At 40.4% G+C, this 22,236-nt stretch overlaps 1 protein-coding gene across 10 annotated transcripts in view; it reads left to right on the top strand.

Annotated features, from left to right (window-relative positions):
- The window catches only part of CPTP (ceramide-1-phosphate transfer protein), a 148,877-nt gene that overhangs the window by 26,289 nt on the left and 100,352 nt on the right, over positions 1-22,236 (top strand). For 3 of the 10 annotated variants that reach the window (XM_085609596.1, XM_085609598.1, XM_085609604.1), the window contains exons 2-3: positions 2,413-2,519; positions 10,206-10,336. In XM_085609596.1, the coding sequence (XP_085465722.1) occupies positions 10,212-10,336 (125 nt within the window). In that variant the 5' untranslated portion in view covers positions 2,413-2,519; positions 10,206-10,211. Of the gene's footprint in view, positions 1-2,409; positions 2,520-10,205; positions 10,337-22,236 lie in introns of all 10 variants that reach the window. The other 7 variants (XM_085609600.1, XM_085609597.1, XM_085609602.1 and 4 more) reach the window with 3 other exon arrangements.

Genomic DNA, 22,236 nt, shown 5'->3' with positions numbered 1-22,236 from the left:
AAAAGGAGAGAAGTCAATACACTCATCATAGGCACACCAACTAAAGTCACAAAAGCAACACTGGTCACAGCAAGAGGTAAAAACGCCAAGGACACAAGATCACTAATACCCACAGAAAGTAAATAACAGCCACTGGGGGGGTGGGGGGGTGGGGGTACTCTTTGCCCAGTGTAAGGCCAATTTGGATTCCTGAGTTAATGTTTTCGAAGATGTGACGTTACTCCACAGAGTGTTCTCTCGGAAAGACGATTGCATTGTTTGCAATGGAGAGCAAGCAATTTAATGTAGACACCCCAATCTAATAAAGATCTTAAGCTAAAAATAGCTGAGATGAACATTGGATCCTTTAAAAAAACCTTCATGAGTCTGCAGGCAAGTGACCTAGAAAATGCAAGTCAAAAATAATTCACAACTCTGAGAACCGACTACTGAGAGGAACGAACAGGAATAGAAACAGGAGTAGAAAAGCACATGTATCGGATAGTCAACTGCAACAGTCAAGTCAAGCAAAGTAAGATGTACAACCATTCTCCAATCCCTAAAGGCACTCTAACGTTTCTGATGTGTGATATCAGTTGAGCAAAGCCACTGAATAAGACCTCTATCATCTTTAGATATTTTTTTTATTTCAATGTGAATCACTAATACTTTTGTGAATCTTTCTATCATTTTTCACCTGCAATGTATCATTCATGGCTTTTTTTCAAAGTGGTATAAAAGTGTTTCCAATATATTTAAAATGGTGCTAGAACTTGTTTTTGGGCTGTGTTCCGCCGAGAGACAGGCCTGCACTGTGCCTTGAAATGTTTGCAGCCAAGGGGTTGTACATCACTACATCATGGTCAAAATATCCAGCTACGTAAATATTGCATCCAGTATATTGCTAGTTACTACATCCTGAAAGGTAGTTTATATTTACTACCCTCCACATCAGCGTAACATGATTATAGATGTAGAGGATGCAGTATTTAGTAGGTCGATATTTCAGCTTCGATACTGGGGTATAACACCAACCCGGGGTTTTCCTTTGTGCAAATCGAATTGCTTACTCTCCTTAAAACATGGTAGCACCTCTATATTGATTCAAGACTCTGAGGATGGTATGGAGTTGCCATATTGTTCTTTATCTCATGTTATTCATAACAACTCGAATACCCTCGGAAAAACTGCATTAGCTTTCTGGTAGTAAGGAAGGTATGGTACTAGAATATCGTTGCATAAATATCATCCTACCAAAATATTTTATCCTCAACATCCTTTACAAAGAAATATCACCCTTATTGGGTTAATAGTAGAAAATCTACACTCTGTGGAGCAGTATTTTTGTAAACGACACTTAGGTACCCCAGATTAACAGCGTCGTCAGAAGTGCCATTTTTGTCTATGGTGTAGTATATGCTACTACATGTATTATGGTATATTTTTCTGTAAAGTGTAAACTAAAGTCTTGAATGCATTTTTCACACATCTGTTTATATTGTTGCACTGCACAAGGGCACACTAATGAATCCTGCTCTATTATGGTTGACCGCTTACATATTCCTTTCAATAGCTTAATTTTCAACATCCTCATATCCCGAAACATTACATTGGCCTCCTTGAAATACCTTAGAATGGCGTATACCCAGCCCCAGTTTACTTCAACTAACTTTTGATGGAGAGCCTATTGGATGAGAAAAACAACATTCATTTCTATTTTTTAAGCAATCATTTTGCACTTAGCTGTGGATCCTACACACCTTTCATTATCTGAGATGCTTATACTTAGGTGCTGAAGTTATTGAGGGACACATATAACACTTTTTGTAGACATGCAAGTCAGAACTGAAGTAGAAGAAAGGGGGCAAAGGCTGATTGGTGCAGAAGAAAGGTAATACTTAATTCAGTTGTGCTAAAATGAAACATTTGATGAAATTGCTAAAAGCACATCATCTCCACTTAGAAGATAATTGCATTGTTTAGTGGTTTAAAGATGTTGGTGACCTGGGTTTTCTTTACTAGGCTTGCCGTTGACCTATTTACGTTGAGCACCTGAAAATAAAGGGCAAACTGTTACTCCTCTTTACTCCTCGAATGTGTTATCTACTCCTGTTTTCCTTTGCTGGACCATCTGAGATGATTTCCTCTGGACTTTAGACAACATTTTAAAGTGTTGTTTGAACTCTTCAAATTATAGCAGATCAAGGGTTAACAGATGACAAATCCACAATCTACCACACATATACAATATCATTGTTGAAAATCTATACCAAAGGTTTGATCTGGTATATTTAATGTTGATATTTGTGTTATAATTATATTATTGCCAATTTGTTTTAAACTTAACTGCAGTATGTACATCGGCACCGTATTGACTAACAGTTAAATATTTTCATTCCTACTTTCTTCTCTCCACGTTCTCATCCGAAGCAGTAGAACAGCTCAGTGTGTTGAGCACCAGTTGCAGAGATCTTTGTGTAAACTGCAAGTTACATTTCCGAATTCGAGCCGATCTCATTCCTTCTTCATAAGTTAAGAAAGTGAGTACCACTGAGTTGAATGAGAGTCACTTGCGATATGAAGTGTGCCATGTGTATGATCATTCTTAGACCTGACCTGAGTCCTTGGAAGACGGTGTATATGGCCTGCTATGTCTTTTTCCAGGGAATTTCATCATTTAGACGAGTCTCCCGTAGTATTCAACCCTTTGCCACTTTGAATGCTGAGTAAAGGATGAGTTATTTAGAAGACTCTCCAGATATTTTTCCCTAGCTCTGCAGTGTCGGAGCATTGCGCCTTGTTTCATTTTTTTAAATTTTTTATGAGGCAGTACTTGTAGTTCCGTGGCCACTTACTTCTCTGCTTCCCGCCATGTTCCTAGTGGTGTGTTTAATGCAGTTAAATTAAATAGACTACCAGGGAGCAAAGGGGTGCTTGGCAGCCTGTAGGTAATGTAAAGTTTGAAATATTTATCTTTTACGAAAATGAAAGGTAGTTGATTCTTTTTTTTAGGGGAAAAAGATCACCTCGCTGGCAGGGCCTGTCAACCCCCAAAAGTGTTCACAATGATAAACAAGTATTAGTAATGCATTAGGTGTTGCCTATGTGATTATTAATACACTTTGTTTTGTTCTAAGTTGAAGCTTGCTGAGTAGTTGTACATTATAAGTTACAGGAAGTAGGTTTAAGTGTTATGACTTGTTTATGTACAGAAAGGCAATATATTGTGCTGTTACTAGTGGTATTATAAAGTAGGGAGCTTAGGTAAATGGTGGAACACAAAGATTAAAAAAAAAATTACCTGATAACTAGGCTTGAAAGTGGTGCAGCTATGGGGAGAATAGATAAAGAGTGGATGAAAAACCATACAAGTAGCACAGCTTAAGTGCTGTTTTTGCAAATCCTAAAAAACAAGGTGACGAAAACCAGATGAAAAGTTGTTGTTTGGTTATTGTCCATTGTTAAGATAAACACATTAAAATTATCTTTCAATTTTTCAAACGAGCATTTGAGCAGTTGTGCAATATATTCATGAAAGAATCACACAAAGTGAAACTGTTATATTAAAATGGCACATTTTATTTTTATCATTACAGATTTCTCTTACAAAGTTTATTTCTTTTATTTTGTACTGCATATTTGTTATTATTGCTAAAAAAACATAATGAGCATATAATAAATATTTGCACTTGCATTGTCGTTTGCATTGTGTTGCTTCGGTTTGCAGGTTTTCTTTATTTAAACAGTACACAGTGACGGTTTCAATTATTGTGCTATATACTTTGAAGTTTGTATGTTGTAACAAATACTGTATTTTTTTCAAGGCATTTATTATAAGTCTCTGTGCCAGTGCACCTGCTGCGCTATTGAAATCATGACCCTAGTGCCAGCTAGATAACAGAACTTTGCCTGTTTTAAGAATGTGCAGTTGGTGTTCTTTATATGATATAACAGCGAAAATACAGGAGGCTGTTTAAATTACTTTGGAGATCTGAAACCCTTTTTTAGCAATTATTAAATAAAATACCACATGTTAAACGTATGCAAATAAATATGAATGCATTTTACATCCACGTAAAGAACGGAAAAATTCTCACTATTAGGAAATAATTCCTGCTTCATTTTACAGAGTATCACTAAATTACCACATTGCTGCATTTTCCGTTGGCATATCAATAAGCAATCGATTAAACATGTTTTGGTGCTAGAACAATACAATCTGCACAGTAAAGGCCAGTCCGAAAAAAAGCCAGTCTTACCACCTACATGCTTACTAAGCTAAACGCTCAGTGTTTAAAAAAAGTGGAGAACTCCCACCAAATAAGAAGAAAACTTGTTTTTATAAAATTTAAAATAATTCCAAAATAATACCTTCCGAAAAAAAGACCAGCAGCACCAATTTCATACAGTCACCAAACACGCTTGCTCACAAAGACAAGCTTTGATGCAGTGCGACAACAATGGCCAGCAGCTGGAATTTTCAAATTCACTGCTCATGAAACAATACAGCCTCCCTTCCAAACCAGTTGCAGCAACAGGCTGCAATCACAAAACTTTAGGAATACTTTTAGAACAGGCACATAACTGTGTTTACAATTAAAGACTCTGCTGCAGTTGCCTGGTGCTGTAATGTTATACAGAAACTGTCCCAACGGGTAAAGGAGGTTAAAACATCCCTTCAGAGCACCATGGAGTGTGTGCTCATGTAAAGCACTGCAATCACTTCATTCAGGTTTAAGCTACATAACGTACCAACAACAAACACATGACACAGAGAAAAAAAACAATTTTATTAGCGACAAACACGTGACAGACAAAAATAGGCAATTTTATTAACGTAACAATATCATAAAGATTGTGAAAATTAGTTAAAAGTTCCACCCACTAAAGCAGAGTTAAACATGCATGTTTTAAATGCATGCAGCCAGGGGAAGATCTGTATTGGTAAACAGTAAACGGTGCCCAGCCTTATCGTAAGAAATAAAGTTCCACAACTTTTGGGCTCAGTGCCACCGCAACTGCTGCACCATTCAAATCATGACCCTAGTGCTGCAAGATAACTGCACTTGTGACTACCTGTTTTGGAGTTAAAAATGGCAATATTTTGTGTTTATAGCAGTTCTGACAACTTTTGGCCTGGTGCCATTGCACCTGCTGCACTATTGAAATCAAGACCCTAGTGCTTGCTAGTTAACTGCACTTGTGACTGACTGTTTGTCAGGTAGAAAAATTTAGCAATAATCTGTGTTTAGTGTGGTCCCCAGAGCTTTTAACCACGGTGCCACTACACCTGCTGCACCATTCCAATCATGCCCCTTTCGACTGCAAGGTAACTGCAATTGTGACTACCTGTTTAGTTTTAAAATGTAGCAGTATTCGGTGTTTAGAGGAGTTCTGAGAACTTTTGGGCCTGGTGCCACTGCACCTGCTGCACCATTTCAATCATTACCCTATTGCCTGCAAGTTTACTGAACCTGTTACTGCCTGTTTAGCAGTAAAATATAACAATATTGAGTGTTTACAGGGGTTACTAGAACTTTGGGTCCTGGTTGTCACTGCACCTGCTGCACCATTGAAATCATGACTGTGGTGCTGGCAAGATAACTGCATTTGTGACTGCCTGTTTAGTAGTAAAATATAGCAATATTTGGTGTTTAGAGGAGTTCTGACAACGTTTGGGTTTGGTGCCACTAGATCTGCTGCACCATTCAAATCATGCAAGATAAATGCACTTGTGACTGCCTGTTTAGTAGTAAAATGTAGCAATTAGGTGTTAAGTGTTGTGCTAGAGCAGGTGCCTCTAACCAGGCAATCAAGAGCTACCAGTAGCTCTCAAAAGCCTTCAAAGTAGCTCCCTGCCTCGAGTTCATTTTGAACTAAGAGCTGCAATAAATAAGTGTTGCGTTTTCCTTGTAAAGTTAAGGAAAAGCTATGTATTTCTTACATTGTTATCATACTGCAGATAGAACAGTCTGATAATGATCAGTGCTCCACTCAGATGTGTGACCCAGGTGGGTCATAGAGGTTAGGAACTGAAGCACTGAGTTATTTAACTCTTAAATAAAAGACGTTCTCATCTCAATAGTGGAGCATGAGAACAAAATGATGTTTCTAAATGCTTTTAAATGAGACAAAATTAAAATGAATAGTTAACTTAATGATTAAGTTGAATTTTCATTTTAATTTACTCCCTTTTCAAAGTGTCACATTTACAAACAGCAGGCATCTTGTTCCCAGTCGCTGGTAGACACACTGCCATATTTATAACCTAAGAATAAAGCCATATTTTTTTAAATGATAGAAATTTAGAGTGCAGAAAAATTCTCCTCGTTATGAACATTTTGGCAGAACATTTTTTTTCTGCACTTTAAATTTCCACCATTTTAAAAAAAACAAAGGGTTGTATGTTTGTGTCATAAATGTAACAGTGCCACATATGGCAAAAGGTATATCCTGTGCCACAGTTACATATGACAGAGGCTCTCGGACACCCATACTCCTATATCCCAGTCATTCACACACATGTTCATTTATCCCCACAGACAACGCACTCACGGGCTCACAAAGCAGCCCTATCATAAAACCCCTAGTCACAGTCTTTTGTTCAAACCATAGTATCGGGCTCCATGGAAATTAGGTTTAAAGTCATTGAAGCTGGGCGAGGAAGTGTCGGGTAACAGTGCGCTATTAACTTGGCCTTCAGAAGCTCCTGACGATATTCGCTGTTCAGAAGTAGCACTCCTTACAGAAAAGGTTGGAGCCCCCTGGCGTGGAGCTTTTGGTTCCAGTGTCACTGTACTTGCTGCACCGTTGTAATCATGACCCTAATGCCCACTAGATAACTGCACTTGTGACTGTATAGTAGTAAAATTTAGCAATTATCTGTGTTTAGTGGGGTCCCTAGAACTTTTGGCCCCGGTGCCACTGCAGCTGTTGTACCATTTAAATCAAGCCTCTTTTAACTGCAAGGTAACTGCAATTGTGACTGCCTGTTTAGTAGTAAAATATAGCAATATTAGGTGTTTTAAGAGAATAGAATGCTAACAGTAAACGGTATGCAGCGTTAATCAAAATTAAAAAAAAAAGTTTGAACCACCAACACGGGTGGAAAGAGTAATTAGTCCAGGGGAAACTGACAAGAGACACAGAAGGCAGAACAGACTACAAACAATAGAAACGGAGAAAAGTAAACTGGCAAGTGTACGGACCAATAAAAAGTGACGGCGGGATGTAAATCCATTATAATATAGATTAAAAACAATAGATTAAAAAGATAGATTTCACAAGCACAGCGCAAGCGCTCTGCAGGCAAAACCTAAAAGAAAACAGTGTTCTGCATGACCGACAGGTCTGGCTCACATGGAATTATGCCACATTAAGTGTAACTTTGAGGCCCATTGAACCTTGAAATACCAAGGAATTTGTGGAATTTGAGTTTGTATTCATGCAGTTTACCTAGCACTGGTCATTATTATAATTAGATGAGTCCTCCTTATTAGAGTCGGAGAACGGCTGGGTGTAACGTGTGAGTAACCTTCAGCTATTTTTACGGATCTTTAGTCATTCAAATAACATCATCATGACTAATAACCATGACCCAACACACCCAAACCTCAGGTTCTCCAACAGTATTTTTAATGCTGTATCTGTCTCAATGGAGCCCCTACCACTAGGATAGTGACAACAAACACGTTTGCTCCCATTACTTCATTAACAACAAACATGTTTTGCAACTCCTAGTTTATCCTCAACCATTTTTGATCCCTTTAACCTATGGCAATAAGACTCACCCCAGTCATGTCTTTTACTCTAACCCTTTACCTTATCCCATTCCCTACCCAATCGCAATGATTATTCTTTTTCTAGCCCCTAGCGCACTTGATTTTCCTTACCCTTATAGCAACTAAAAAAACACTTTACTTTATCCTCCGTACCCAACATCTGCACGTTGAGAGTAGGAAGGTCTTCTTTCTACTACCTGGGGCCCAAGCTTTCAGATGCACTTCTCTTAAAGTCTGCCACGAAACTTGTTTTTTTACATACGGAAACAATTAAAAGCACACTTGTTTAAATAGGATCACTCTTCTATTTTTTCTCCTTAGGTCATTCCCCACAGTGCCAAGACACCCCTCTGAGTTAAAAGTGGTTTATAAAAAAACTATCTATCAAAGCTTATCCCTTTCCTTACCTATTATGTTTTTTTGCAACAAAAGTTATGCATTGGTATCAGAAACGAAAAAATATTGGACTGACTTTTCTTTGTTTTTTACTTTACCTGTTGGAATTGTTTCTTCTGGGATTCTCACTTATTTTGTTCTTTGTCCAGATGTAATCTCTGGTTTAAGCTGTTCTTTTTCTGAGGGCATTTTCTTCCCCGCCTTGCTGCTTCAAGTCTGGCCGCATGCCTACTCAAGGTGTGGCATTTTTCTCTGCTCGGACTTTTTCTTTGATTTTCGTTTTTTTTTTAAATGTATTTATTAATGGCTGACACACGGTCCTGTTTTCTACTGCGCAGCCCCAAAGGGCAGGAGATAAACGACCTAAACAAGGCGGAATTGCTCCCTTTAGTAGAACAACCTACAGTTAAAAAATGCCAAAACCCAGTTCAAGCTGTGGCAGTGCGTTTTCCGTTTTTAAATCTTTTAACATGTCTCACTGGTTTGAGGTCTCTGCTAAACAAGTTTTTTTGTTTAACCTTTGGGTCACATCTTTGAATCCTACCAATTCCAACTTTGATAGGCTTTAATATCCTCATTTATTGAGCCTTGTTGTTGATGATGTTCTCTATTCATTAGTTACTTCAAAGTTTGATTTAATGAACCTTGCAAACTCTAAAAGATGGAAAAGGCATCTCCAAGAGACTTCAGGAGACTAAATATTGCGCTTTTAAAAATGCCCTTCGATAAATCTAATAAAAATACTGTTGTCATTAAAATAACAAATGCATTAATTTGCCTCATTCAAATATACTTGTATTTAAGGAGATTAACCCACATGCTGGGCTCTCTGATCCAGCTGTCAAAGTCTGTACTGCAATTTCACAAAACAGTTTTTTGCTCAGTGTAAATAATAGTTTATGCATAATTTAATCCTTTGGAATTTTGGAAATAATAAGAGTGCGGTAATTATCAAATTTGTGGTAAGAGAATAAGACGTGAGAGGCAGCTTCCATTGCCTGACTTCACAAACTGCACTATCTCTCTTGAAAACCCAGTCCCTTCCGTCGTCTTGAAACTTTCAAAAAGAGCTCTAGAACATCCTATATGTCTAAGTGTATATCCTATTCCTAGAGCATCCTATATGGAACTGTGGTTCAAACCTACTTTTTGAAGACACTTTATGTTTTTTAGATGACACACTGCTCCAATTCTCTGTTCCATACAGCAGTGATGATTTTTTAAAAATAACTTTTAAATCGGGAACTGGGCAACTATGTGCAGATTTCTTTCACAGATCCAGTGTACATGTTAGTAAGTAGTCTATCCATAATTTTTGGGAATCCCTCCATACGCTTATTGCCTCAATCGGTGCTGGTGTACTAATATGAAAGGCCAGTATCATTCTTTGCGGATGGTATTGCCCGGATTCTATCTGCTTGTTGAGTTTTGGTTTCCAGGGTCTTGAAAGGCCAGTATTATATGTAGCACTTTAATAACATCATTTACAAAGATAAAATACATTTTTGTTGTTTAAAATAGTTATCTGGACTTGTGTTGTTCGGTACATGTTCTGTAACAAAAAATTGACCAAGGTGTGACATTTTGTTCTCTGCTGTAGATACACATATGCGTTCCTCGCCTGCTTTGTCCGGGATCCTATTTTATAAGGAGCAAAGGTGTTTATGTTCCTGCTCTGTTAGCAAAACAGTGCCTTGGGTTGTGCATTTTTAAATTGTGTAAAAAGACAGCCAAATAGCTTTTTTATTTATTATGAACTGTTAATATTGACAAGCTCAGTAGAAATGATCTAACAGCTGCTGAGGGGTAAATCTGATAGAACCCTGTTTGGATTGGAAAAGATCATGTATAAGTTACAAAAGTCTGTTTAAGGAGTTATGGCCACCTCGGCAGTATTTCTTGGCACTACCAAATGAGGTTTGAAGGCTAGTATTCAAGATCGCTGACTGTGGATCTGATCTTACAGTAAGAAGTTGTGGATGGAGTGGCACGTCTACAGTGAATAACTGTTCCTAACCTAGTATTCTTTTTCTTGTTTGCTTCATAAAGCTGAAAATGACTGAGGCGGTGGAAACCTTTTCAATGAAAGATGTCCTGGCAGATTTTAAGTCCTGTTTGGCAAATGACAACCAAGCTGTGCTAATGGATTACTACCTCAGCGGATGGAAAGGATTGGTCAAGTGAGTGTAAAGAGCTGATACCAAAGGAGGGTGACACATTCCCTCGACACATTCCCTTTTTTATATGCTTCTCTTCTTTATGTCCAGTCAAACAGAATCTCTCCTTTCATCTACCTACGCTTGCTGCCTGGCCTGCACAAACAGTACCCGCCTTACCTAAGGGGAAAGTGGAGGATTTTGTGACATGGTGGCATGTGAGATAGGCTGCAAGGACGCCATAGGAGTCTGGTACTGCCTTTCTGAGTCACCAGTCAGTTTCCAGCCTCAATCTCGATTTTATTTTTTGCTTGTATTGCATCCAGAACAAACATAGCTCTTCTTTACATGGTGGATGTAACCGGCACAAAAGGCATTCTGACAGTCATCTCCCACTTGGTCTGACCCTTCTCTACATTTAAATCTGCAGCTACGAAATATATTCTGTTTCAAGCAACATCGTGGCTAGCCTGTTGTCACTGTTCAGCAGCGGTCTTTTGGGTTGTGATTGGCTTGTCATCAACAAGTGGATGTTTGTTGCTAATGGGCTGGACATATTGTCCTTGACAGAATGAGCATAACTCGAATTGTCTAACACTTTGATCTCACCTAGTTAGAAAGTAACTTTCCAACCTCCTGTCTTATTGCTCCTGCTTTCATCATGGGAAAGAACATTTCGGCATCACTCTCCTTGTAGCACCCACAAGCATGACGCACCTGTTCAAGTCCAGGCGCTTAACAGAGGTGCTGCAAGGGCGGCACATTAAGCCCACCAGACTCTAGGTTGAGCTCAGGAAGATTGGCGCCAGCCCATTGCCTTTTCTCATATCTTATTAGACACTTAATGCAGCTGTTCCACATGAGAACGTGTGGAGTTTGGGTAGAAGGTAGCTCCAACTGAACCGCCGTGTACGCTCTGTAGTTCAGGGTAAGGGCGTCGTCTTAGCACGGCCATTTGTTTTTGAGTGTTGATGTTTGCACATTCGCAGTAGATACCTGCATTTGGACTTGAAATGCCATCCTAGGTGCCACTGTTCCACACAATATTGTTTAGCCTTTATTACTCCAAAGAAAATATGCAGAAAATCAAAAACGTATTTTTTTTTTATTGTTATTGACAAGGCTGATAAGTTTGTCCATGATATGTACATAGCAAACACTAGGAGATGATGGACGGAGTGCTGAAACTTTCCAGACACTCGCCCCCAGTCACAAATTTGGGATGAATCCATCATCGTTCTTTAGCTCACTTCGCCATCCCAGTTCAGGCACAGCTATATGCAAATCAGTCTTGACCCTGTGCCTCATGGCAACAGTCCAGCCAGAACTGCCAAGCCATGTCTTCACTGGACCGGAAACGAGCATCCTGGGACCGGTTTCAGGCTAACAGGCATCATCAGCCAGGCTAGCTTGAATCCAGTGGCAAAGTGAGCAAGGGACTCACATCTGGACATACCCTGCCAACTTACGGCGAACAAAGCAAACACAAGGAGATGAAGGACGTACTGCTGACTTTCCAGACACTCACCCTCAGTCACAGATCTGGGTTGAATCCATCATTGAAGGACGTACTGCTGACTTTCCAGACACTCACCCTCAGTCACAGATCTGGGTTGAATCCATCATCGTTCTTTAGCTCACTTCGCCATCCCAGTTTAGACACAGCTATATGCAAATCAGTCTTGACCCTGTGCCTCATGGGAACAGTCCAGCCCATACTGCCGAGCCATGTCTTCCTTGGACCGGAAACAAGCATTCTGGGACCGGTTTCGGGCTGACAGCCCTCATCAGCCAGGCTAGCTTGAATCCAGTGGCAAAGTGAGCAAGGGAACCACGTCTGAGCATACTCTGCCAACTTACGGCAAACAAAGCAAATACAAGGAGATGATGGACGGAGTGCTGAAACTTTCCATCAATTGTTGTTTTTGCATTTGTCACCCAGAGTGGGACGGGTATGCCCAGACGTGGGTCCCATGCTCTCCATGCCACTGGAGTCTAGCTATCCTGGCTGAAGAGGGGTGAACCCCGAAACCGGTCCTAGGATGCTTGTTTCCAGTCCAGGGAGGTCCTGGCCTGGCAGTTCGGGCTGGACTGTTGGGCACAGGGTCAAGACTGATTTGCATATGGCTGAGTTCAACCTGGAATGGCATGGTGAGCAAAAAAGCGATGGATATAGGTCCAGATCTCTGTACTAGTGTGAATGTGTGACATTCTGCATTCTATCCATCAATTGTTGTTTTTGCACGTCACATGTACATGACATGTGATAGCATCAGTCGTGTTCCTGACTTGTGCAATGAGGATTGACTGATTCCATGTAGGGATGTTAAAAGACAAAAAAAATTCACAAGGTTTTTAGTCTTGTTTCTTCGTCCCTCACATACCATCACCCTCATTAAATGTTATACAAATCAGCCAAATGTTGAATGAACATTTTGAGAATAACGCTCTTGAAAACAAAACTGCGTTCTACTGTTGGTCAATTAGACTTGGCCCTGCTGATGAAGTGTAAATTAGTTTCTGGATTTTGGACTTCAGTCAACACAATGATGAAAAAGAACCAAAATAAAGGGTTTCGTTTTTTTACTCCCTTTGTTTTTTTAAACATGTATGCCACATGTAGGAGAGACATTTATGCTTGTTATTATTTGTGCTCTTTTAATGTTTATTGCGTATGTTTGCAGAAAAAAAGAAGTGAAAAAATCAGCAGCTTTGGCAGAGACAGACCAGTTGGTTTTGCCTAGTATTTTATGTTTTTTAAGAGCTGGTTGCCTACGTTAAACTTTCACTCCTGCCCACTATCCCTAACAAGCATTGAAAATGCAATAGGTCTCGCCTTTGATTAAGTTAAAGATATTGCTTTGCTAATCGTATTGTATAGCAAAGCAGATGGCTTTAACTTAATAAAAGCCGAGACCTATTGCATTTTCAATGCTTGTTTCAGAATGTTAGGAGTAAACTGAAAGGTTGTATTTTTCTCAAGCAAAGTGAAGAAGTGAAGGAAGAGAGCGGGGAAGTCGGAACCAAGGCAGAGGGGGACAGTGACACACGTGGGTCAGGCGTCGAGAGAGGGGAAACGGAACCTAGAGGAGAGAGATGTACACACATAGAAGTGGAGAGGGAATAGAGGGTGTGATGGAAACCAGGGCAACGGGAGGGAGATATACACAAGGGGTAAGAAGTAGAGCAAGATAGTGGGGGAGAAGGAAACAAGGGCAAAGGGAGAGAGACACCGCTGGAGGTCAGAAGGGATGCGAGAGAAAGGGGGAGATGGATACAAGGGCAGAGAGAGACACACAAGGATTAGAAGGGGAGCGAGCGAGAGAGAGAGAAGGAAACAAGGGCAGAGAGAGAGAAACGCATGGAGGTCAGAAGGGGAGAAAGAGACAGGGGAGGTGGAAACAAGGGCAGAGAGAGACACACAGGGAAGTGGAGCGAGATAGTGAGTGGGAGGGGAACAAGGGCAGAGGCAGAGACGCGCATGGAGGTCAGAAAGGGAGAAAGAAACTGGGCAGAGAGATACACAGGTGTTCAGAAGTGGGGGAAGAAAGCGAGGGGGAGACGGAAACAAGAGCAGAGCGAGTGACACACAAGGGGGTCAGGCGTGGAGCCAGATAGCGAGGGGGCGACGGAATCTAGGGAAGGGAGACGTAAACACACACGGAGTCAGAAGTGGAGCGGAATAGAGGGTGAGCTGGAAACCAGGGCCGCGGGAGGGAGATGTGCACACGCGGTCAGAAGTGGAACGAGATAGAGAGGGGTGAAGGAAGCAAGGGCAGAGGGGAGAGATACACATATAGGGGGCTCAGAAGGGGAGCGAGAGAGGTGGGGGAAACAAGGGCTGAGAGAGCGAGAAGCCGGCAGGAAGGGCAGATGTGGCTAGCGAGATGGGCGAGGAGGCGCATGCTAGTGGGAGAGGGTGATAGAGATCAGGGTGTGTACAATATTCCCACTACCACGGATAGAGTAATCTCACAGTTACACGCACATGCATACATCATACGCTAGGGCCCATTTCACTAACATACGCTCAAACACTCTACCAGCAATAAACCTATGGAAAGAAAACACTCCTAAACACCCTGCATCTATATCGAGGTCGATAAGACCTGGTTTTTTGTGACTGTCCCTAAGCATAGTCTATACAATATATACAACAATAATCAATAACGCAAACCCAATAATTGACAAGAAAGAATATCCAACACCATGTTTAAAATTATATTGCTTTATCTAAAATTAGTCAAGGAAAATCAATCAGAGTAAATCATTTCTCATAGTTACCTATTCTAGCTAAATGTCAGAACGGGTCAGGACAAGTCTCTCGGTAAATGTCTCTCAAGACGAAGTCCCGTCAGCATCAATCCTCAGCAACGCAGGTTCGACACGCGGCAAAGGCAAAATGGCAAGTGGCAAAAGACCCTCTCTAGGCTAACATCTTATAATACTCTAAACAATAGAAAGATACATTGGGAACATAGAAAAAACCATAATGTCCGCCGGACTTGCTGAGCAGAGCGAGAAGGAAAGGATGTAACATTGCTACATTTGTGAATCTCCGCTCAGGAAAAATACACATAGCGAAAACTACGGAACAGGAACCAAGAAAATAAAACATGTATCACAATTATCCTGCTTCTCCTCGGCCATCGAGCCACAGTTCAGAGCTTCCCTCTAAGGCTCCTTTGTTTTCCAAGGCTGCCAAGGACACTTTCACTTCTCTTGGAGAACTCCCAAAACTGCTGCTGTCCTCATGGAAAGTTTTTCGACAAGGACCATGGTCAGTTAGCTTCAGGACCATTTCCAGCAGGGGTCTCCCTCGTCTCAGTTTTCAAATTATAATCACAGCCAGGCTCACTATTCAGCCATCTTTCTCAGGCCGACATAGGCCTTAATAGACCATCTTGATTAAAAGAGACAAAAACAACGTTACTACAGCATAGTGATTAAACAGTGTTAACCCCACTAATACCCTTATGTGTATGCATTTATCTAGCACTTGCAACATGGAAAAGCATTAATTCAAAAGCGTTTTGTGCTCAAAAATAAACAGCACATAGCAACGTTTAAACATGAAAACACATTTAACACACGCGTTATTATCAGTCAGCACATTAAAGCACACTCCCGTGTAACTTTTTTTTTTTTGTTAAAACAAACGGATTGATTAATATAAACACACTTGCACAAGACAATTAATTATTAATTATTAATAAATTAATACAACGAATAGACATGCCAGAGCTTCAAAAGCCCCAGAATTTTCAAACTGAAAACTCTGCTCCAGCAATCCCCCCTTTGGTGGTTTTATCACCAAATAAACCCAAAAAAAAAAAAAATTAGTGAAAATTTAGTCCCATTTTAGGAGAAATCGGAAATGTCTTTTCCCCTTTACACAACATTAAACACCAGTCACTCTTTCATCATCCCTTTTTGTCTCTAAGTAAACACTCTCCCTCAATTCTTCTAGTTCAATTTCTTGAGGTTCTCTCTTCAACCTCTTGTTTTTCTTTTCTTTATTCAATTTCTTCCTCCCTCCCCTGTTTTTACAACACACACACACCAATCTTATTATTAATAAAGCCACAATTATACAAGACAAGGGAAACAATATTCTACCTATAATAGTACTACCTATCTTTGCAATAAAATCCTTAACAGCTATCATTTTATTAGCTATTTTAGTCCACAAACTCTCAGCTTCAAGTGGTACTAATTCTTCATGCAAATCAGTAATATTTTTGATATAGACCTTTAGGTCTCTGCTTTCGTCTGGAATGTAAGTGCAACAATGTTGAACTTTCAGCATTCCACAGACTCCACCCTCCTTGGCCAATAGAATATCAAGGGCAAGTCGATTTTGCATAGACATGGCACGTACGGCACTTAATTCCGTATTCACCAAAAGAAACCCTCCAGCGGTATTTGTCGATAAGCGATCAACCACTGTAGACAGTTTCCGAATTCCATAAGCATTCAAAGAAATTCCCACTGCTGGAATCAAAACCCCAAAAATATCACCCACTATTTCAGACCAAGTTTCTCTCTTAAAACGCATTAGTAAGTTAACATCTTCTACATCTGTTACTTTATCTATATGAAAAATCTTTGGAAAAACTAGGCCCACATAACACGTGCCATACCAATGGTCAGGCAACTTGTAATAAGCCTTGTTCCCACAAACATAATATACTCCTGGAAAAATCGTATCTTCTCCACCTCTGAAACCCCAACCTGTTGCAATGAAGTATGTATCATGGCACTCACTAGTCCCAACAAAATATGTATCATATTGGGATTTCCTTCTTGTAATACAAAGTTTACCCTTCTGTGGTGCATCTAGAGCTAAAGTTGGACTAGCCCCATTCTTCAACTCTTTTCCCATCTCAATGTCCCAAATTGTCTCACTCACTTTATATTTCCCTGCTTTCTCATGCATGTTCAATCTCCTTTCTTCTACCATATCCAGGAAAGCTTTCTCCTCTCCTTTCAAACTGCAAGTTAAATTATTCTTAAAAATGTAATCTAATGTTAATCCCTTTTCTTCAATAAAAATCTCACTAAAAGTGTTAGCTTCTTTAGCTGGATTCAGCTCTTTGTTCATTGGCAAGTGCCCAAAAATACTATCTCTGTTAGACATCTTATAATCTATTTTCCCTAACAAATAAAAAACACTACTTAAAATACTACAGGAAATACCATATGTAGCTGGTAAATGATGATAAGTAACACCCTCTGAGACGGATGCAGGTAATTGCATACAGACGTAGCAATCCCTTACTTCCATTGTCTTCACATATTCATATAACAGTTTCGAAAAAACATTACTAGAAAAGTTATTAATTGACCTATCTTTGTGTGTGTAAGCATTACTAATTCTAATTGGAACTACTTTTTGTGAATTCTTCCCTACATTTGTCACATTCTCTGTATGCATCTCAAACTCTACTTTAAAAGTCACTAATAAAACTAAAACACCCCATAGAAGCATTAATAATCCAGTACAGCAGCAGCACATCCTACACCACCTCTTAAAGAAGGCACATCTATTTCTATTATCCTCTATGTTAGCCATTTTAGTTTAGCCTCTACTACTCCACTACTGTTTGAATTTCTTCAATTCTTCAGCAATTCTTCAGCTTTCAGTTTATCCAAATGATCTCTTCGTTCACTTGATCCAAGTGAATCCTTCTTTCACTCAGTTTGGATACTTGTCATTCTTCACATCAATTTCTTCAACATCAAATTGTATCAGATCTCCAACATCAAAATCCTCAGTACTCGACTCTTCTCCAATGTCAGTCAAGAGTACTTTCAGAATTTCACCTGTATCTTCCTCAACCACTTCTCTCAAGATCTCTTCCGGATTATCTCGAGTCACTGCTTCTTCTTTTCCTCCTTCAGACAGTGCCACATAAGACCATTCCGGTGATCTGTACTTTTGGTTGGGTCTTCTTACTCTTTTTATTTCCACTGGTTCGTTTGACTCCTTTGATTCTTCTCCTTCAGCTTTTGAACTTTGACTCGAAACTTCATTCACTTGTTCAGCTTTCGATGTATTTGCTCTTATTATTTTGTATCTCAGCCTCTTAACTCTGTTGTTAGGCCAACGATCTCCTCTTAACACCTTTTTCGGTTTTATTTCTTTATTACTTCTTTCTCCAATCCAAGTTCTTTTTCTCAGAACTCGACCCTCTGTTTGTTCATCTTCATCATCTGTTTCAAGTGCCTCTTGTTTCCGTTTTCCAGCAGCCCTCTTCTTCTCCACAGACTTTTTCACCACTGTTTGAGACTTCCCTACTCCTGTCCCTCCTCGGGTCTCCGACACGCAATCTTCTTGCTGTCTACTTGTCCCTTCACCTGGCTCATCAAGAATGTTCCCTACACCTCCTCGGGGGTCTTCCGCAATCTGTCCCTCTCTATCTTTTTCTGACCCTACTTCTTCAAGTATAATCTCAAGTGGTTCTTCAATCTCCTCCTCTTCTGATTCAGGAGTAGTCTCTGTGTGATTTCTTTTTTCTTTTCTTTTCTTTTCTTTTCCCTTCACTGCTGTTTGAAACCTCAGCCTCTCTTACAGAATTTGATCTCCTTTCTGATACTCGCAGTGGTTCATTCGAAGCTCTTCCTACTTCTTTCCCCACTGATTCTGTATCTTCATCATCACTGGAATCTGACTCTTCAAAATACTCTTTACCAGTCCCTTCTTTCGGGTTTGGAACTCTCAGAGTATGACTTGCATGTACCCAGTGCTTCACTCCAGCACACTTTACTGCAGTCGTCGTAGTCAGAATAACTTGTCTTGGCCTTCCCCACCTTGGAATCAAGCAATTTCTTCTTCTGTGAACTTTTATCCTCACCCAGTCTCCTGGACTCAGATCATGGGCTTGCTTCTTCTCAAGTGTGGTAGCTTCTTCTCCAACCTGGTGAAACACAGAATGAACTGCGTCAGCCAGGCCTTTACAGTAATCCAAAATCATGTCATCAGTTATTGTCACCATCTTATTGACAGGCACGAATGCATGGCGCATAGCACGTCCCATGATTATCTCGTGCGGACTCAAACCAGTAGTTCTATCTGGAGTAGATCTCATTGTCATCAGAACTAGAGGCAAAACATCTGGCCATTTCATGCCAGTGGCTAAGCACATTTTTCCAATTCTATTCTTGATTGTGCCATTAATCTGCTCAACCACACCAGAAGCCTCTGGTCGGTATGCACAATGTAGCTTCTGCTGTATTTTCAATGCTTCACAAATCAAACCCATCAGCTCATTTTGAAAATGTCCACCTCTATCAGACTCAACTGTTACTGGAAACCCGTACCTAGGAATCAACTCCCTTAACAGTAACTTTGCCACTGTTAATCCATCATTTCTTCTAGTCGGGTAAGCTTCCACCCACCTTGAAAACAAACAGACCACCACTAGAACATACCTCAGTCTGTTTACTTGGGGCATTTCAATGAAATCAATCTGCATTCTTGTAAAAGGACCTCCTTCTCTGCCTATTGTTCCCAGACTCACCACTGTCTTTTTCCCAGTGTTAAATTGCTGACAAACTAAACACCTCTGACAAATGCTTTCTGCAATTGTCCTGAACTTTGCATTGTACCAGGTCTGCTTGAACGACCTAACCATCGCGTCCCTTCCCAAATGTCCCTGGCCATGATACATCCTTGCCATTGACGACAAGATGGAATTGGGCATCACTGGTCTGCCATCTCTGTAGACCCAAACATGGTCTGTTTCTCTTGGAGCACATCCTGCCTTAATCCAATCTTTTTTCTCTTCCTCTCCTGCCTCATCTTGCAACTGTTTCACTTCATCCCAGGTCTCTAGGACATTAGTAAACATCACAGAGAGAAAAGACATTTCCCCTTCTCTGTCCCTGTTAATGGACTGATTCGTCTTGGCACAGTATTGCGCAACATCGTTGGCATATCTGTTTCCAACCGTTATAAAATCCTCCCCTGGACCATGGGCAGCACATTTTACAACTGCTAACTCTTTAGGCAGCTGTATCGCCTCAAGCAATTTACCAATCATTTCAGCATTCTTTATTGGAGTTCCACTCGATGTCAAGAAACCTCTTTGTAGCCAAAGTTGGCCAAAATCATGCACCACTCCAAATCCATACTGACTATCAGTCAACACAGTCGTCCTCAAATCTTTCCCAATTTCGCAAGCTTTTGTCAATGCTATCAATTCAGCAACTTGCGCAGATTTCACCCCTTTCAATGGTGATGCTTCCATGACCTCTGAAACTTTGCATACCGCATATGCTGCACATAGCACACCATCATCATTTCTCAGACATGATCCATCCACAAACAACACATGATCACTCTCATTCAAGGGTAGATCCCTTATGTCTGGTCTTGGTTTTGTACAGTACTCAAGCACATCCAAACAATCATGATCATCTTCCATCTTCACACCCACATTTTCAATGTCTGGCAAAAGCGTCGCCGGATTCACATTCACACATCTCTCGAGAGTCACATTTGATGCTCCCAGAATCACTTTTTCATATTTAGTCAATCGACTATGTGACATGTACTGAGTTCTGCTTCTTGTCAAAAGAATTGCCACATTGTGAGGTACGAATACCCTTACAGGATATCCCATTATGATTCCCTCACTTTGTTCCAGACTCCTGCATGTTGCAGCCACAGATTTCAGACAACCTGGTAAACCCACAGCTACAGGGTCAAGTGTCGATGAGAAGTACGCAATAGGCCTTCTCAGTAATCCATGTTTCTGAATTAACACTGAAAGTGCACATCCATTTCTCTCACTGCAGTACAGCTCAAATTCTTTCTCATAGTCCGGCATACCCAAAGCTGGAGCCTCACACATTTTACTCTTGAGCTCTTCAAATGCTGCCATTTGTTCTGCATCTAGATCCAATGGATCCGTCATTTCACTTTTTGTCAGTTTAATCAGTGGCTTTGCTATCAGGGAAAAATTAATTATCCACTGACGACAATAACCCACCATACCCAGGAACATTCTCACTTCTCTCTGGGTCTTTGGAGCTTTCATTTCTCTGATTATTCTGATCCTGTCAGTAGTCACTTTTCTCAGACCTTTTTCAATATTGTGTCCAAGATAATGCACCTCTTTCTTGCAAAACTGTAATTTGGCTGGAGATACCTTTAACCCTCCATCTGCCAGAAGATTCAGTAAAGCTATGGTATCTACTTCACAAGCTTCACGTGTCTTTGATGCCACCAGTAGGTCATCAATGTACTGCACTAGCACTGAACTTTCAGGCATGATCAAACTTTCCAACGATTTCTTCAATAACTGATTGAATATCGAAGGACTCTCCGTATACCCCTGTGGGATTCGACACCATGCTAAGATACGCTGGCCAAACCTAAATGCAAAAATCGGCTGGCTATCATGATGCAATGGAATTGAAAAGAACGCATGACACAAATCAATCACTGTATACCACTCAGCATCATGTGGAATTTGATACAGAATCACTGATGGATTTGGCACAATAGGACAACATGCCACCACAATTTGATTAACTTTTCTCAAATCCTGTACGATCCTAAATTTCCCATTGGGCTTTTTTAGTCCCATTATCGGTGAATTACACGGACTACTCAGTAGTTCTCTCAGGACTCCTTGCTGAATCATTTTCTCAATTATAGGAGTTATCCCTTCAATTATTTCTGGTGTCATTTTGTATTGAGGAATGTTAGGATATGTGATTCCCTCTTTTACTGCAATTTTCACTGGATCTACATTATTCATCAATCCCACATCCTCTCCAGTAAAATCCCAAACTGTCCTTTTCACTGTGTCTCTCAGCTCTTGAGGCAAATCCTCCGGATTAAACACAGCAAATGCACCAATTAACTCACTTTCTCTATTTTCTAGAGTCACTCGGTACAAAGCATCTTCATCTGGTGTCTCAAAGGCTATTCCATCCGGTGTACAAAAAATTGTGCAGTTCATCTTGCACAACAAGTCCCTACCCAATAGGTTCACTGGACTCGTGTCACAGACAATGAATCTGTGCATGTCTGAAAATTTCCCTATCTGTACTCTTACTGGTTCAGTAAGACGTGTTTTGATTTGTGTATTGGCTACACCAACTACTTGGATTGCTTCATCCGAGAGAGGAAGATTTCTAACATCTGTTGACCTGACAGTTGATCTTGTCGCACCTGTGTCTACCAAAAAAGTAACACTCTCCTCATTTATTTTCCCATCCACAAATGGTCCTGCCTGGTCTATTTCTAGAGTTGCACCAAGTATGCACTCTTCTTCCTCTCCTCGGCACCGTCAATAATCACCCTCAGACTCACTCCCTTCACTCTTTAACAAGTACTGCTGTACTTTGTTAGAACGTCTTGGTTTGTTTACCTGCTCATCATTGTAGAATCCTGAATCCTGATTATACTT

Source organism: Triturus cristatus, chromosome 1_2 (genome assembly GCF_964204655.1).
Source record: "Triturus cristatus chromosome 1_2, aTriCri1.1, whole genome shotgun sequence".
In the NCBI taxonomy this organism is placed as follows: domain Eukaryota; kingdom Metazoa; phylum Chordata; class Amphibia; order Caudata; family Salamandridae; genus Triturus; species Triturus cristatus.
This window is presented reverse-complemented; position numbering and strand designations above follow the sequence as displayed.